Here is an 18,076-nt window from a genome sequence, read left to right on the forward strand (position 1 = left end):
TGCACAGTGGTATCAGCAGTATTTCCATTGCATTTTCACACATGGTGTCATAGGATTGAAAATTTCAGTAAAATTCAAACTGCTTCAACGGACAGCTGGAATAAATAAATAGAGAATATAAAGTATTGTCAAACAATGTGGAATTAGAGGATTTTAACAACTTTAAAGCTAGTTAAGTTAGACATAGAGATACACACACACACACACACACACACACACACACACTGCATTTGGGTCAATGTGACCTGTGTTGTTACACTGTAACACCTAACATGCCCCCTAAAACAAGGTTTTAAGGGGAATAAACTACGATGGACAAATAAACAAAAACTAAGAAAGATTCACATAAGTCCTGCTTGTGAACTATGTTTATGAACAATATGTAAAGGCTTAGCCTCACAATCCTACAGAAAAGTCCCAGAAAAGGCCTCTATGGTTAGAGTTGCTGCAATCACACCTAAGCACATCCTCAAAAAGGGGCAATTGACTGACAATGTAATCAATGTGTAGGCTCTTTATTAGATATACTGTATTATACTCAAGAAGCAAGATTGCAATTTGTTCCACCAGCATATTTAAGCTATAATGTTTTTTCATTTAGGCCTACTTGCTATATTCCAAAACAATTTCACTTTGACTGCATTATGATGGATGAATGCTGTGATAACCTTTAAATAATAGGCCTACTAGTAGTGGACATTTACTCACATTTACACACAATTCTGAGTCACTTATTTCCATTCCATGCTGCTTAATAGGCTACTCGTTGTTCTAATATTGTTCATTTTACTCTACTTAACAGATAATAATAATAATAATAATAATCTTTATTTGTAGAGCACTTGCTTTAACAAGTGTAAAGACAATAATACCCAAAAGACAATAATACAAAAACAATACAAGATAAAAGCATGAAAACATTGAGATGACTAAAATACACGTTTAAGATAAATATAAAACTAGTAAAATAGAATAAAATAAAAGGAATAAAATAAAGTCAAACAAGGTCGGGAAAGGCTCTCCTATAAAAGTATGTTTTAAGAAGGGACTCAAAAAAGTTCACTGACTCAGCTGACCTGATTTCCTCGGGCAGGCTGTTCCAGATGTGGTTACTTTACACATTAAGATTTTAAGTAAAAACACATGATACATTTACATAATGCGTTGTTACAGATTAAACTACGATAATATATTACATTAAGTTAAATTAGCTCCAACCCAAAGACATGCTGAATTTGAAATGGGGTAGCCTATTTCGACTGTAGAGAAGTAGAAGAACAGTCATCATTGTGGAGCTACATAAGGAAAAACCTAACCTAAGGCTATTGTGCCTCTGCTATCGTGTTTCATATTTCGGGATAATTATGACTGAACGTCCATCATTATCTTTGGTTCAGTGAGCGGGTGGTACCAGAGACGTTTTGTAGGACTTTGGTGGTGCCAGCCGAAAACCACTAGAGGCCGCTGTGGGTCAAATTATAATTGCGACAGTCGTTTCTTCTTGACGGCTGACGGTGACATGTCAACAACAAACATGGCAGCCAGCAGCAACTACTGGGAAGGTAAGTTGTTAGAGCGTCTAATTTAATACAACTGTCTGCTTGTACATATTTTATTGTTCCTCGCCGTTTCTGGTCAAATACATTCAAAATGTTCCACGACACGTTACGTTAATAAACTTTACATATAATAGCGAAGAGCTATCTTTAGCTCCAAGCTAACCTGATCAGTAGTTAGTCTGTAATAAACGGTCATACTGCTGCCTTACATGAAGTTTTCTCCTTCCAGCGGACTTAAATTGTACCGAGTTGTTTTTAACTTGATTTGGCTGTTTGACCCTCTGCTACCTGTTTGCAGGCAAAAATTGAGAAAAGTAAACCAAAGCAATCGAATAAAAGTTGTACAAACGAAGGTCTAGCATCGTCAACAGTAAAACAAAATTCATTGTTTTGTTTTATGTCTTATTCCTTAACCTAGACGTCTGCACCTATTGTAAGTGTAATATTGTAAGTACATCAGTATTTTCACCACACAGAGCTTTCATGTAGTAATGACTATAGCTTCTCAACACTTTTACTCAAAGTAAGAAGCCATATCTGGGCCTGATCAGTCTGCTATGTGGGTTGTCAATTATGATGTGATTTCTACATTATGCCTTCTTTCTTATTATTCTATTCTTCTTGCTGCCTGTTTTCTTTTTTTTTTTTTCAGCTTTGCAGATATAATATTTATTAATTTTCCATATTTGTTTTGTTCACTTATGAAATGCCTGATTCCATTTTGAAATGTTTTTTCTCTGCATCTTCACCCAGATCTGCGTAAGCAGGCCAGACAGCTGGAGAATGAGCTGGACCTCAAGCTGGTCTCTTTCAGTAAACTATGCACCAGCTACAGCAGCAGCAGCAATCGAGACCAGCGGACAAGAGACAGCAGGTCAGCAGGACACTTCACAGTGTGGATGTTCCTTTCTGACAAAGGATATACAATTCAATTAAATTACATTTATTTGTGGTTTTGAATCTGTGTAAAATCTTTCAATTCAATGGTGTTTTGGGAATTTTTTACATTTCTGGTGAATAACTGATGTTGCACAATATTTGAGGAATATACTCAGAAAGAGAGCGAGCGGAGCAGAGGAGATGGTTAACCGTAAGTTGTCAGGCTGGCAGTAAATGTACAGTGTAGGTTACAGTGTGCCAGTTAATAAATGCTGCAGTTTCTCATGATAATAATAATAATAATAATCATTATCTTTATTTATAGAGCAGTTTTCAAAGCCATGTAACAAAGTGCAAAGACAATAAAACACATCTAAAACAGAAAAAAAAGATACATGATAAAAGCAAGAAAATACTTAAGAAATTAAAATAGAATTAAAAGAAAAATAATTAAAATCAACTAAAATCAGGAAAGGCGTTCCTATAAAAGTATGTTTTAAGAAGGACCTTGAAAGACTTAACTGACTCACCTGCGCTGATTTCCTCATGATCAAGACAAGTCTGTCTGTTGTTCCCCAACTGCTGGAAAAGTGAAGGTGTTTTGCCCTGATCTTCAGAGACTATGGTCTGAGATCTGAAGCTGAGCAGTTAAACCTAACAGTAGGGGAGACAGATTCCTCTGAGTTACCCAGACACTATTTGGACTAGACCAACCAAATTGTTATATTAAATTTACATCTGTCTGCTAATAACACCCACCAAATGCATGCACCTAAGTCTTCCACAAACTATATTTCATGCTGCTTTTAGCATAACCTGTAAGGAGAGAAATGACAATCAAAAAACAAGTTTTATTTGTTGGATTGCCAAAAAGAAACATAGAATTTGAACTTTAACATCCTTTGCCTTTTATTCTTAAACCAGGTCCGATTCTGTTGGCTCACCTCAAGACAATATGCTCGTTGCCATGACTACTGAACTGGAGCAGCTATTGGCCAATGTAAGTCAAATACTACACATATGTTGTCGGTAGGTTCCCTTCAATAACAGCTGTTGAAGCCTCAAGCCCAGGTGACGTGATGCCAAAAATATCGAAGGGATTTATAATCAGCGTTCTCCAAACAGAACTACTATTTGTTTTACAGGTTGTACAGCCTTGTAGTTAATGCTTATTATAATACATTCATTTATACTTAAAAATATGTTTTACTGTTGTCTGTGTTGAAGAATATTCGTAGGGGGCATTAAGTGATGTTACAAGAAAAGGCAAGACAGGTCAAGCTTGGAGTCATTAGCTGACCCCAAAAGTGTTCACTGACCTTCCAGCTCTAGTTATTTATCACGTCATTGTCCTTGTTAGGGAGACAACAGTTAGACTGATTAGGGAGAAACAGTAGCTCAGGCGTCAAGCTGGCAGATATTGGTGTTCTCTGGGAATCTTACAAGGTTGAGTCTTACAAGAATGTTTACAAGAACTTACTGGCTCCACAGATTAAAGTACACCTCATGGATAGTAATAGATTCTAATATGATGTAGGATTGGAGTCTAAACATCAGATAGCTTTGTTGTCTTAGGTTAAGGCCAGCTAAAGATGACCTAATAGGAAAACCTACAATTTGGTGGCATTTGACTTGTTCACAGGTTGTATGCTGGCACTGTATCTCCTCAGCCGGGCTCAATAAACCATGCTATGTTAAGTCTTCATCAGTCTCCAGAACAGTCTGACTTTCTAAATTATAATCTTGCCAAGTTATTCAAATTCTTTGTTGCTTTAAGATCACTTTCCCCCCTCCAAAAAAAGTAATTGTTTTTATGGCTACTCAATATAAATTGTATTTTTTTGCAGCTTTCAGCAGTCAATGACAAAATGGCAGAATACACAAACAGTCCGGGAGCTTCGTCACATAACGCAGCATTGATGCACACTTTACAGAGACACAGAGATATTTTACAGGTACCTACAATTACTTCACTTTCTTGTATTACTTAGAAGTGTTTCAGATCGTCATCGTGATTATTTTGCATATTTTGAAGAAGAAACTTTAGTGAAACTGTAATACAATTTTTTGGATTTGTGAATTCTCATTCTGTCAGTATAATCATGTCTTGCTGACTTTTATTTCATAATGTTTTATCCTGTAGGACTACACTCACGAGTTCCACAAAACCAAAAGCAACTTCTTCAGCCTGCGAGAGCGAGAGGACCTACTAGGCTCCGTTCACAGAGACATTGAGTAAGCACCTTCATACATCTCTTGATAATATAGGACATTGTATATTGTTAGCAAATGCCTATATAGTACTCGTGTTTTTCTCCATTCATCACAACATTGTGTTAAGCCCCACCTTTGTTTGTGTTGAATATGAACTTTTATTTCCTAACCTCAATCCCGTTGCCACTATGACGGTCAAAGGTCAAATCCACCGAAATTCTCAGTGTGTGAATTTTGAGTCCAGCAATCATCACACTGATTAAGTAACTAAGTTAACTAAGTCCCCTAACTTCATGGAAGTGCAGAACTAAATCACTGGAGTACTCTCTTATTGCATTATGTTCTTTCTTTCTCTCGACATCAACTTTTGCTATGTTATCTTTAACCAGGAGGAGGCAGAAATATCCAGTTTGTTGCTGAAAATCCCCACCCTTTTGATAGTCTCCACTCCTTCTATCATGTTTCATCCTCTAATAAGAGGCACCTCCTCTTATTAGCCGATATCTCTCTCTCTCTCTCTCTCTCTCTCTCTCTCTCTCTCTCTCTCTCTCTCTCTCTCTCTGTATTCCTCTCTTTCTCTGGGGATATCTATCCTAAGTGCCTTCTACAGTAAATCAAACCGCAAGGCTTTCATTCAGCCAAAGCTGAGGGAGAGTGGTTACAACTGGCCTGTCTGATACATAGAAATGCTTTATCAGGGGAAGAGATTGAGAGCAAGACAGTCAGATAAACAGAGAGAGAGAGTGAATTGTAATTATTTCCATAGAGATGAGAAGTGTGGAAGAGTGAAGAGAGAGGGGCAGCAGAAGAGGTAATGGTTGATGAATTGATGATCAGTCCAAACAGGGAGGGAATGGTGTAAATAAGAGATGGAGGACAGAGTTGTGGGTTAAGAAGAGCTAATCACTTAAAAGCCTTAACGCAGGAAGTACATAATCAGCATCCAGGCATCCGTTAATAGGAGGGCATGAAATACTCCTTCCAGACTGAATCAAAGAGTGAGGAAAAACTTGGAAAAACTAGCGACTTCTTCTGTCCACCACCAAGCAAGAGTACTTCTTAAACGACGCATCGATGAATCGTTGAAATAATCTATAGAAGCATCGAATACTAAAATCATCGTATGCTGCAGCCCTAATATGAATACTAATGAAAACATGTTGACAACATTAGAGTGACCATTTTGAATTTGCAGACCTAGTTAAGGACTTGAATTAGGGCCGGGTGTTATGGCCAAAAATGTTATCACAATAAAAACATTTAATATCATTCAATATCGATTATTATCACGATATGTAAAATAATTATTTCTTTCAATTTTAAAGGCTGATTTTTGTTCCTGAGTAAAAATTTAAGAAACCAGATGGATATATTGAACATTTAATAAATTGTTTTTGAGGAAAATTATATTGTGCTAATTATCATTGTTTTATTGCCCAGCCCTAACTTGAATTATTGGCAGGTACCTGGTACTTACAATTGACCAATAATATCTACTAAGAATTTATTGTTCTGTATTTATGATTTTCACTGCTGTCAGTTGAACAAAGTCCAGTGGCAACTCTGTGTGTCCGAAGAGGCACGTGGTGGTCTTCCTCCTAACAAGGGGTTCATGTGACAGAGACTGAGTTACTCCTTGAGAATTAGCAACGACTAAACAGTAATGATATACTGTTATACGTGCTGTAATGTGTGAGGTTTAGGTTTTATCCTTATAGCTCATTAGTAACTAACGTATCTCCAACAAAGTGTTGTAACTGTCAACTGTATTTGCTTTATTTGCTTTAGCCATGCCAGCAGCTTTGGTCCAGACGGAAAGATCTATTATTATTATATCTATTAATAATATAATAATAATAATAATAATAATAGTATAGTAACTACTGGATGGATTGCAAATTGAGTACAGACATTAACGGTTCCCAGACAGTGAATCTAACTGACTTTTCCTCATGTGCGGCAATGAGGTTGACATTTATATTTTTTTAGTTCTAAGCGACTATTGAATGAATTGCTGTGAAATTAGCTAAAATATTCATGTCCCCCTCAGGATGAATTGTAATAACATTTCATCTAGCGCCATCATCAGGTCCAATACTTTGTTGACCAAATACCTGCAAAACTGACATTCTCATCTGCCTCAGCTGTTACTAATATGGTGAACATGGTAAACATTGTATCTACTTAACATCCTCTTATTAGTCTTATTGTGCTAAGCCTCACTGACCTACTAGCATGGTTGTAGACTATATAAATATTGTTTCATGGGGTGTCTGGTGGCTTATTAATGTGTCCCTGGTTCAGTTCTAACCAGGGACCTTTGCATCTCCCCTGATCTCACCCTACATTTCCTTTCTAGATCTCTACTCTCTCTGTCAAATAAAGGCAAAAAATTATTCAAAAAAGTGTTTAATTTGCCTTATATTACTATATGTCAAAATGATTTCCCATCATTTGATGTTTCTCCTCTGTTTTCTTACTCAGGTCCTATAAGAGCAGCTCGGGAGTGAATAACCGAAGGACTGAGCTCTTCCTGAAGGAACATGAACATCTCAGAAAGTAAGAGGTTTCTTAAAGTACTTATTACTAATGGCAATGGCCACATCTGAAATCCCTGACTATTTACTGTATTCTTTACTGTATGCCATTTTATCTGAATGTTCGAATTGTGAGTGAAGTTTATGCTCTATGACGTAGTGCCCTCAAATATTTCTACAATGGAATTAACAAAGGAGTGTCTGTAGCATGTGCACTACTTTCAGTCACGGCACCTAGACTATGTAGATTTAGTTCCAAAGTTGTTGAGGAAAATGTTGGGTTACTAGTTTAAGGTGTTTAGTCTGTTGTGAAACGTGACTTTATGCGCTAGTGTTTGTGAATGGTTGTGTGTACATGCACATATGCATGTGGTGAGTGGTTTATTGGACATGTTGTTAATCACATTTCCTTGTGGCTGATTAATATTTCTCTGCTAGCATTTTCTCGTGATTAGACTCAGAGGAAGAACGTGACAGACGCTAGCAGCAACATGTTTTCAATGAGTTGTGGACCAGGTTAGCAGTTTGTTCATCAGAACGAAAAGAGGATCAGCTCGGGGCATCTTTAGTCTTTAGGTCGCTAGTAAGGTATTTGGCCACCACAAGCCTCAAGAACAACTCTGAAGTCTGTAAGCTCTACTGCAGGGATGGACTCTACAATCTGTACCTGCATATGATTCATTGGTGTTTCGATGATGGTGGTGTAGAGTGCTTTCTTAACTCTTGCATAGATGTGTAGTTAGGTGTGTCCGCACCTGGTGGGACGTTCGGATCCTTTATCACCATTGATGAACTTCCACAAAGAATATTATATCGTTTTTAAACAGTACCGCAACGTGCATGTACAGTTAGTTGTCAGGCACGTGTCCACACAAAACTCTGCACAAGACCGGTGAATGGCAGGCGAGCAGAGAGAAAAGGGTCTACTAATTAATTAAATACTATGTTGTGAAGCTCTCCAAAATACTTCAATAAAGATAATAAAACATTAAGCTCAAACGTAGTTTGTAGTGAGATAATAGAAGGCACTCAGAGAAATTTGTAAAGAATTCTCTCAGGGATTTCTTGAGAGAAAGACATGAAGAAACAGTTATAATAAGCCTACAAACATAAAACATGTACTTAAGCACAGCCAAACAAAAATCTTTACAGTGGTTAATGTTAACATTGTTCCCTGCACCAAAGTCTCCTGTTGTTTCATTTTCAATATTTCTTTCAACTCCTTTTCCTCCTATTGATTTACAAAGAAAAATAGATTGAATAAAATCAGATAAACTGTTAATATTAGGATTTGTTGTGTACACATTGTAGTCGCTTACATCAGTCAGAAATCAGCGGTGTCCTCTTAGCACCTTCCCAGCCATATAAGATACAAGACTCACCGCTCACATTGCAATTGTTCCCTACACCAATGTCCGCTGGTGGTCCGCTGGTGTGTAACTGTCATGTTACGTATGTTTCTCATGCAGATTTTGACTCCTTCTCCTCCTGTTAAAATACAGAATAATAAATAAAACAAGATTTTAACTTTTGAACATGAATAAAAAAGACTGTGTTCATACTGGCATTAGCACTGAAAAAAAAAAAAAACTGGCACCTGGCGCTCACGAGACAGAGCTATAATGTTGGCCAGTTCAGTACTAACTTACTGCAAAACTGGTTATGTTGTAAGTGTAACTCGTTACTTTCAATATCAGAAAGTGGTTGTATATCACAAACCAGGGTACAATGTTTTGGTTTAACATTTATTGGATCCAGCACCCACCCAGCAGTTACTTAAGTTGCCATTGTCTACTTTGACCTCCTGGTCAAATACAATGAAGTGGAGATAAAAAGGAAGCAATCACATAAACTGTTGATCTGACTGATATCTTTAGTGCACAGATTATAATCTTATTACATGGTGTAATGAATCTGAAATCATGAAGGTGCCTATTTGTTGTTAACTTCCTGACAATATGGCACAAAGTACACGCCACTCATTACAGGTGTTCATTGCACCAATGTATCCTACATTGTCTCCAAGTTAGTTATGTTGCCAATACTGACTGCTTTTCCTCCTGTTAAACATAAAAATAACTTAATCTCACTGCACAGATGCTAATCTCATTACTATTTTCAATTACACTTTTACATTCATCTGATGAATGACATTTTTGGTATATTTGAAAATTGGAAGTCATGAATTTAACATTTGAGAATACTTGTATTTACATCTGATACGATGTGTAAATCTATGACTTCTTACCTCAGCTGATGTTAACATGATTCCCTCAACCAATGGTTCCTGAGTTCTCACTGACTTTAACATTAGTTGTGTTGCTAACACGTGTATGAACTCCCAGTCCTCCTGTTGGAATATAAGGATTGAGAAAAGGAATAAAAAGTTAGCCACAGAAACTTAAATTTTTGCCATAAAGATGCTGATATCTGAACATGAGTAATAAAATAAACTGTTTTTACTATCCCAGCAATACATGAAATAAATCACCTTCTATTTTATAGCTGTTCTCTGCCCCGATGCATCCCTTTTTGATATTCTTTCCTTTAACGTTGATGCTGGTGGTGTTACCCAGAGCAGAATTGTGTCCAAGACCTCCTGTAAGAGTCACATGAAACAGCAATTTAATGAAACTGTCAACAACCTGACATAAAAGTATAGTAACACTCAAATTTACCTTTAACGTCAATTGTCAGCTCCAACCTAATTGTTCCAAGTACACCATTTCCTAAACTAAATCAGATACATAGTTATGTTGCCATGGGTCTAGCAAAACACAAAGACAAGAACCACATGCCCATAAATAAATATCAATCAAGTACGTATCTGTTATGGTGTGGACAGAGTGGACCCAAACGCAACACTCAGGATGAACAGGTTTTATCAAGGAAAAGAGGGGTTGAGGGAGTGGAGGTGATGGAGAGGCAGATGCCGGGGAAACACGGGCACGGGGAACCGAGGACACTGAGACAAGGGAGCCGGGGGGCACTGGGGACCGAAGAGAGGAGGCCGGGGAGAACTGACTAGGTGGGTTGGGGGTTTGGTGGAGGACTGTGGTGGCAGGCTGACTGGCTAGGCATGGGGAAGAGCCACGAGGACGCCGTGGAGGAGGTCCAACAGGAGAGGGCAGGGTGGCGAGCCTAGCTGACACAACGACAGACAGACACGGGGAATACCAAGAACAGGGAAACAAAGATGATGCAGGTTACGCAAGAGCTTGAGTGAAGAAGTGGCGCCAGGTTTGGATCAACGACGATCAAGCAGAGATTGTGTGGAGAACCGGTCTGATGAGGTGCAGGTGCGGACTGTCAGCTGTGCTCAGGAGCAGAGAGAGAGGGAGAGCACACGCAGGGGGAGAGGAGGAGACACAAACAGGCAGGCCAAAACACGAGGGGAAAACAGAATCACGAGAAAGAAACAGGACACTCACCGTCAGCTGGGCTGCCACCACAACACGTATCTGTTCAAAGAAATTGCACTATTCCTGTGCCTCGCATGCTAATCAAGCCACTGTTTTGATTTTTGAACTAATTTAACGGGTTTATCACAGATCAGATCTAATATTAAGTATATCTTTTCAGCCAGTACTGTTAAGCAGCTCTCTCTGTATATTTTATCGACCTAATATTTTCTAAATCTGCTTGTTTATTTAAGTGATTTCATGGAAGACCCTGATGTTCATTTGGCATGTTTAATATGAATTACTGACAATTTCAGACTTAATACTTTTTTTACTGAAACCACCAAAACTCACAAGTCTCAGTTCTGAAATTAGCGACTGTCTGACCTGAAGCTTCACTTTCAGTTTTAACTCTTAGCAGGAACTAAAACTTGTGAGTCAGCAATGTGGTGGCTGGGAGCAGCATAGACATAAAATCATATTTTTGGGAAGAAACAAAAAGGATTTTCTTTTCTTTGTTTTAAATAATTATTTTCTTGCCTTTAGAGTCACCAACATCAACTCACAGCTGGCAAATTTAGGATTCAAGCTCCATATTAAAGTCACTTTTGTTGAGGCCATTGTTTTCTAACAAGGGTTTTCTAACTGAAGTTTTTTGTTCCTTTTATATTGCTGTTGTTAAAATGTCTCTGAAAGTAAGTCATCTTGAAGTTGGCTCAGAGTTCCTTTCGATTCTTCACACAGTGTGAATTTTAGTACTACAGAGTCTTACTCTACCTCTTAAGCTTCTTTTTGAAATGTTGAACTTGTCCTCTTGTCAGTAGCATCAGAGCATCAATCGTATCTCTGTCCATAGTTTGGGACATAGCCCCACCTTGCTGCTACACTCTCATAATATACCAATTCACTAGTCAGATAGTCAGACTGGAATGCCATTTACTTTAAAATGTTTGTATATTTCTGTTTAAATCACTGTAATATTTATAGATGCAGGCAGTGATTTAGAGGTGTCAAACCCACCTCGTCAAATTTCTGAATGGAGACTGTTGCAATTTGGACTACTCGAACAAGTGTTCACACACAACGCAACAATGCAAATAAACACAACCATTTGACCAACCATTACTACAGTTCAGATTGATGATTTAGTTGCAATAAACGGATCAAACTGATGCCAAGACAACTACACCATTATGCCGATTTGTTAAAAATGCTAAGTCATGTTTTTCAGGTCTGTCAGCAAGATTACAAGCTTACAAAATGCTTGTTTTCTGAATGGAGTTCACATTGATCAGGGCTATGCTAACTTATTTCATGGTAAAGTACAACAATAGCTGGAATCAAGGACATCACTAGGATTGAAAGACAGGGAGGGCTTAGCTCCCGGGTATCTGTAACTTGTGCTTGCAAAAACTTCTCACATCTTTTGTTACTGTATGAGAACTACACTTATGTCAACAAACAGTAAAGAAGTGAAGATGTTAAGTAAACAGGGACAGACATATTCTCTTCTTCCATTTCTCCTCTGTTGAACAAAAGGGTAGCTTCAGCCCCCCTGCAATGGGCCTAACGACATCCATGGCTGGAATCAAGTAACAGACACACATTTTCAAAACTTACCCGGTAGTTCAACTCACTTACTGTTCTCTCTCCTGTTTTGCCCAGTCTGTATAAATATGAGGTAGTCCAACAGAGATCTGGCAGCTACAATAACAACAAGGGGGCCAGAAACACGGCAGTTTGCTGCTGAGAAGCGGGGGTGACAATAAATCAACGTTTTAATCCACCCCCACCAAAACAAACAAGTAAAAAGTTAATTTCGTAAAAGCATTTAACTCTGATCCGCCATCTGGGTAACGGCCCGGTTATCAGAGCAGATTCCAGTCTGACTGTGGGTGTTTGCGCACTTTGCATCGCCTCCAGTACGCCACCCTGCAGGAAATCGTGTGCCTCTGCTTCTTTACAATGACTTTGAATGTTATTGTGCCGCCCCCAGCGTTGGCATCGCGTTGTGTGGGAAATCAATATAGAGGGGCCGTATATATTGTGGTTGCTTTACAGTATATCCTAATTAAACAGAAGTATTTCAGTTGGTGATCATATTTACTATATTTTGAATAATATATCTTCCTCATGTTCCCGGTGCTCAGCTTAAAATGAAGAGAAAACGTGATGCGTTTCCTATTGCGTTGTTAGATATTTCCATAACATAATTTTTAGCCAAGTGGTTTACGATCCGTTGGAGAGCAATTTCCTAAGAGAGAAAAAAGGGAGAGCAAGATGAGATTCACATAAAATATTAACACACACTAACATGTTAAATGCACACATTTAATAGTGTGTGATCTTCCGTCTTACCTCAGCTAATGTTAATGCCGTTCCCATATCCAATAGATCCTGAGTTCTTATCAAGTGTAACATTACTGACGTTGCCAATATTGGACTTGGCTGCAATTTGCCCTGTTACCAGAAACCAGGAATGTGAGAGATCAAAAGCAGTTAATGAGTAATGAATCAAAATAAACCACCTCTTTTAGCATGTTCCCAGTGTATGAGAAAGATAACAAGCTGTCACAGTGTAGTTGACCTCTCATCAATACATCCTGGGTTTGTTTTTAAAAAACATAAATGTTGCTGATGTTACCCAGAGAGACAGTTGCTCCATTATCACCTGTAGAGAAGTAGACATTTAAGGGGACAATGTAGGGATGGACAATAAAACAATAACAATAATTATTGTGATATTGTCCTCAATAACAATATAAATGTTTAATAAATATTCAATATATGTTTGATTTTTTTTCATTTGGATCAAACAAACTAATTTTTCTATTAAGATATTTATTTTTATTAAAGAAAAGGGACTGAAAAAGAGTTTAATTTTACTCATACATATTTGTTGAAAAAAAATTTTTCATACTGTTTTGAAAGATTTGTTAAGTGATCCACTGTTTGGCATCAAGTGTTTGTCATGTTCTGACCATAAAGAAAAGTTTAAATCCACAATTAACCATCTGGTTTCTTCAACTTTTAATCAGGAGCAAAATCAGCCTTTAAACTTTAAAGAAATAATGATTTGACATTTAATGTGATAATTATCGATATCGAATGATATGAAATTTTTTATTGTGATAACATTTTTGGCCATATTGCCCAGCCCTAGGATAATGTCATAAAAATGTCCAGATGATCCCACAGAAAGCTACACTTTAGACACTCAGATAAACATGCTGTGGAAAGTCTCTCTCAGTGTGCAGGAGTTAAATTTACTTTAACATGGTACTCATTCTCAGCAACTATCTTCCCTTCACTGCAACAGATGGAGATGTTTTTATTGTCCCCAGTGTTGTGAGATGTTGGTCGAGCTAAAGTGTAGACAGATGTAACTGAAAAGATGAAGAAAAGTGATGACAGAAAAAATGTTGCGCTGTTAAACCCCATGCTAACACTTTGCATATGTGACACACTTGTCACTGTCTGGTTGTAACGTTTCTTATGTGGGATGATTCTGCATGATCACATCTGGGACACAGCATCAGTTCAATACGTAACATGTCAATATAAAACAACACAAAAACACATGAAGGCAGTGCAGCTGGCCCAGACATGAAGCAGAGTTAGAGACGGACACATGTAGAGTCTGATTGACCTGTTCTGTGAGGTCTATCTGAAGAAACAGCGCTGTGCTTTCTCAGGTGTACAGGTCTTATCATGTATTTCAAAGAATGGTTTATTGTTTCATATTACGCCCTCATTTCCACAGAATCTTAACTGGGAGAGAGTGATTGTGAACTGTAACATTACTGACTTATCTAATATTGGACTTGGCTGTGATTTGTCCTGTTAAAATACCAGGAATGTGAGTGAATGAAAGCAAGTTATTCACACTCAAATATGTGCTGTACATCATTTGTACATAAAATAAACCATATGAGAAAGACAACACAGCCTTGTACCTAAACAACATATACAACCATTGGAAAAAATGACATAGACTATTGTTTAAAAGTTTGGGGATACTTAGAAAATTCCTTGTTTTCAAAAGAAAAGCATAGTTTATGTCCATTAAAATAACGTCAAATTGATCAGAAATACAGTGTAGACATTGTTAATAAAGGACTATTGCTGCTGCAAAAGGCTGATTTATAATGGAATATCTCCAGAGGTGTACAGAGGCCTAATTTCAGCAACCATTAGCTCTGTGTTCCAACAGCACAATGTGTTTGCTAATCCAAGTTTATCATTTTAAAAGGCTAATTCATCATTAGAACACCCTTTTGCAATCATGGTAGCACAGCTTAGAAACTGTTGTGCTGATTAAAAAAGCAATATAACTGGCCTTCTTTAGAGTAGTTGAGTATCTGGAGCATCAGCAATTGTAGGTTCCAGGCAAAAAAAAAAGCAGTTAAAATGGCTGTGCTTGTACTCCGTTTACTTTGTCAGCTCATGAAGTCCATTAAAACGTGTGTGACAGTGATCACACGGTAATAAGTTCTAAATTATTTATGTACAAGACGCCTTCTTTTTGTCCTGTCTCTACCTGTTGATCATTATTCATAACATGTAGTCTATTTGGAGTCTAATAATACCAATGTGGGATTTTTAAGTCTGATACCGATTTTAATATTTGAGGATTTTTTATATCCGATATTCCGATACATCGCCCGATATTTTTTCAGAAACACATAGGGCTGAACCATTAATCGTCAGCAGTAAGTTATGTTTTATAATGTCTCCGAAAAGACACAGAACTCGTAATTTTTATTGATTTTTCCATCTGTGTTCCTTTTTCAAGGCAGCAGGTGCGCTGAATACCAGCCTGATAATTACGTAGCTATTCAGTGTCATCGTCCATCCTGTTGTGTTTCATTGTTGACATTGTCCGATGCCAATTTTGTAGACACCCAACCCTAATTTGAATACATTTATTTACTCTGCAAGTAATTTTGTTACTGAATTTCCTTTGTACGTTTATTTTTTTTTGATGTCGTGATATAGGTCTTTATTTCATTCATAGTGGTCTTAAAAAGGTCTTAAAAAGTCTTAAATTTGACTTGGTGAAACCTGCAGAAACCCTGACTACTGATCATTGTGAATTTTAGTGTGGTTTATCAACAAACCATGACCGTTTCATCCCTATGTAGGTGTAACTATGTCGGTGTTATTGACATTCTTATTTGTATTTAGAACAAGTTTTATTGATTTAGCTTATGAGATAAGATTGAGAGGATTGATGAGAGGATTGTTTGCAATATGCTGAGATTTTGTTATTTAGTTTTATCACATGCCTTTTATTGTAACCATATTCTTCAAAGCTTCTCTTAGTGGTACTTTCTGTTGTTGGTGGCCTGACTCACGTTTTCTGTTTAAAGTGAAGGAATTTGTGTGTAAAATTATTTGAGTGTTGTTAGTTTTGTAATTGTTTGTGTGACTATGTGTTTTTTGTGTTGTGGCAGAACATTACTTGTAAAGCTTTATAGTTAATGCAGCTGTACAGTTTTAAAAAAAACAATACAAAGAGACTTAATAGTGCGCCGTCATTTGCTCTCCATCCAGCCGACTGCCATCCACAGACAGGGAGACATCTATAGCACATGAAACTTATTTTATAACTTTTATAACTGAACAGTTGCAGTAATGTCACCATCAAGCCAATCCGGGCCCTTACAAACCAGGTTTAAATGGAGGAGTTTGACATAGAAAGACAGTAGCAAGTAAAGAAAGAAAAAATAACCAACAAAAAGGAGCAAGAAGGTCCCTCGCCTGTGGACTCTGCCAGCGAAGGAAGAGTAAAGAGAAAAGGCAGAAGACAGCAGTATATAGATGGCGGGAGAGTTGGACGTATAGACGGAGGGAGTATAAAGCGCAGTATTGATTTTTGGTCTCCAGTGGAGTCAGCCATGATGCACACTGCTGCCTTTATCAGTATCTTATCTCAGCAGCTAATGGCAGCTGATATAAACCTCGTCTGTGCATGTTCAGGCTCATTATCGCCCATATTTGTGTCTTATCTGTGTGTTCAGAGGATTTAAATTATAGAGATTAATTGTCTTCTGCTACTGTGGGGGTTGGCTTGACCAATTAGATCCCAAAAATCCTCCATTAACCAGCACTTTCTCTCCTGTCTCGCAGGATTTACAGGAAGTGTTCCTTTTATGATAACAGACCAAAGAGCTGTGGTTTCCCTGTGTACTGTAGTATAATTTCATGACTCCTAAGCATCTTAAGCCAGGAGAAATAGTGTTAATAAAGTGCTAATAAATGTGTTTTAATTGACATGATCTGACTTCTCTTTTCTCTCTTTCTGTTTCATGTTCACAGCTCAGATAGTCTTATTGACAGTGCAATAAGGTAAGCTTTATTGCCGCGTTCACTCTCCTTCCGTCTCCTTTTACTCTCATGCACTCAACACACACACACACACACACACACACATCAGAAGCAAACACAGCACATTCAGGTCTGTTATAACAGACCATACCTCCCTACTTTTTGGCTCCTCAGCCGAAACAGAAACCAACTTAATGTGATGCTGTGAAGACTGCTATATGCATCTTTTCCTGCCACTCATCCCTCATGGTTTCTTTCTCTCCAGCATCGCCATGGCTACCAAAGAGAACATCACATTTCAGCGTGGGATGTTGAAGTCGATTCAAACCAGGGTCACAACTCTGGCCAGTATCCTTTGTACCGTTTGAATCATGTGTCCTCCTTTTCTGTCCACCTGACCTTCTTTTACGTGTGCAGTACATTTTCACAAGTTTGTTTCATTTTACATATTGAAATAAAGCAGGAATAACACAACCTCACTTACAGTGAAAGATGGTATGGCACAGTAGGCTACCCCATTAGGCTCCATTTATTATTTTTCCTGCTATCATTAGGAGCCCTGCTGATGTATTTTCCTTGCTGCTTTCAGTCTCTTAGTCACTGTAAGGCAGGAAAACCCTTCTTAATTATTTTCCTTCACCACACTTTCCCCGCCCCTTAGATCGTTTCCCCGCCATCAACAGTCTCATCCAGAAAATCAATCTGCGCAAGAGGCGGGACTCTTTAATTCTAGGCGGCGTGATTGGCGTCTGCACCATACTCCTGATGCTCTACACTTTCCACTGATGGTCAACTGACTGTTAAAAAATATTCATTGTATCTCAGACCAAGTGTTTATTTTATTTTTTGTTTTCTATGTTATATTGTAATTTCCCTTTCTTTACGGTTTCAAGAATTAAGAAAGGATTTTATTCTGAAAAGACATTTATATCACATTAAGTCTTAATTGAAAGTAAAAGGGTTTGAACTCAGATTAGAGAGCTTATTTATTTTCTGAATTATGATCACATTTCCATCTTGCTGCTTCTATACTGTTCTAATTTTAACACTTAATAAATGTATGAAGTAGTATTTTACTGGGATTGTGTACTGTTGTTGTCATACTTCTTTATATAGCCTAACGGCTCTGCCTAATAAAATAAAGGTGGTGAGCTGG

At 37.7% G+C, this 18,076-nt stretch overlaps 1 protein-coding gene and 1 long non-coding RNA gene across 5 annotated transcripts; one reads left to right on the forward strand and one right to left on the reverse strand.

Moving 5' to 3' along the window:
* The first annotated feature begins 1,045 nt into the window (after positions 1-1,045).
* On the forward strand, positions 1,046-18,002 carry LOC119895003 (Golgi SNAP receptor complex member 1-like). Of its 2 annotated transcripts, none has more exons than XM_038707758.1 (9): positions 1,046-1,562; positions 2,313-2,433; positions 3,363-3,438; positions 4,286-4,393; positions 4,582-4,673; positions 7,137-7,211; positions 16,912-16,941; positions 17,186-17,268; positions 17,574-17,667. In XM_038707758.1, the coding sequence occupies exons 1-9, from the start codon at positions 1,520-1,522 to the stop codon at positions 17,579-17,581; spliced, it is 636 nt and encodes a 211-aa protein (XP_038563686.1). In that variant the 5' UTR covers positions 1,046-1,519; the 3' UTR covers positions 17,582-17,667. The 2 variants fall into 2 exon arrangements, with proteins under 2 accessions (XP_038563686.1, XP_038563685.1); XM_038707757.1 differs by having other exon boundaries at positions 1,317-1,562; positions 17,582-18,002.
* LOC119895005 lies at positions 2,334-13,203 on the reverse strand. 3 transcript variants are annotated; one of them, XR_005443015.1, is made up of 8 exons: positions 12,949-13,203; positions 12,232-12,844; positions 9,681-9,788; positions 9,438-9,539; positions 8,572-8,677; positions 3,198-3,254; positions 2,969-3,092; positions 2,334-2,468 (listed from the first exon to the last, which is right to left on the reverse strand). It is a non-coding gene; the product is annotated as an uncharacterized LOC119895005 (long non-coding RNA). The 3 variants fall into 3 exon arrangements; XR_005443014.1 differs by having other exon boundaries at positions 12,232-13,203; XR_005443016.1 differs by lacking the exons at positions 12,232-12,844; positions 12,949-13,203 and adding an exon at positions 9,868-10,903.
* Positions 18,003-18,076: the final 74 nt, after the last annotated feature.

Source organism: Micropterus salmoides, unplaced genomic scaffold (assembly GCF_014851395.1).
Source record: "Micropterus salmoides isolate LMB-PRFRI ecotype aquatic unplaced genomic scaffold, ASM1485139v1 Ms_hic_scaffold_9, whole genome shotgun sequence".
NCBI classification, from domain to species: Eukaryota; Metazoa; Chordata; class Actinopteri; order Centrarchiformes; family Centrarchidae; genus Micropterus; species Micropterus salmoides.

Bases quoted from the DNA above. Each gene is read 5' to 3' on its own strand.
- LOC119895003 (XM_038707757.1), top strand. From the start codon at position 1,520: ATGTCAACAACAAACATGGCAGCCAGCAGCAACTACTGGGAAG. The intron at 2,434-3,362 runs GTCAGCAGGACA...TTCTTAAACCAG, and splicing joins CAGCGGACAAGAGACAGCAG to GTCCGATTCTGTTGGCTCAC. The intron at 7,212-16,911 runs GTAAGAGGTTTC...TCATGTTCACAG, and splicing joins GAACATGAACATCTCAGAAA to CTCAGATAGTCTTATTGACA.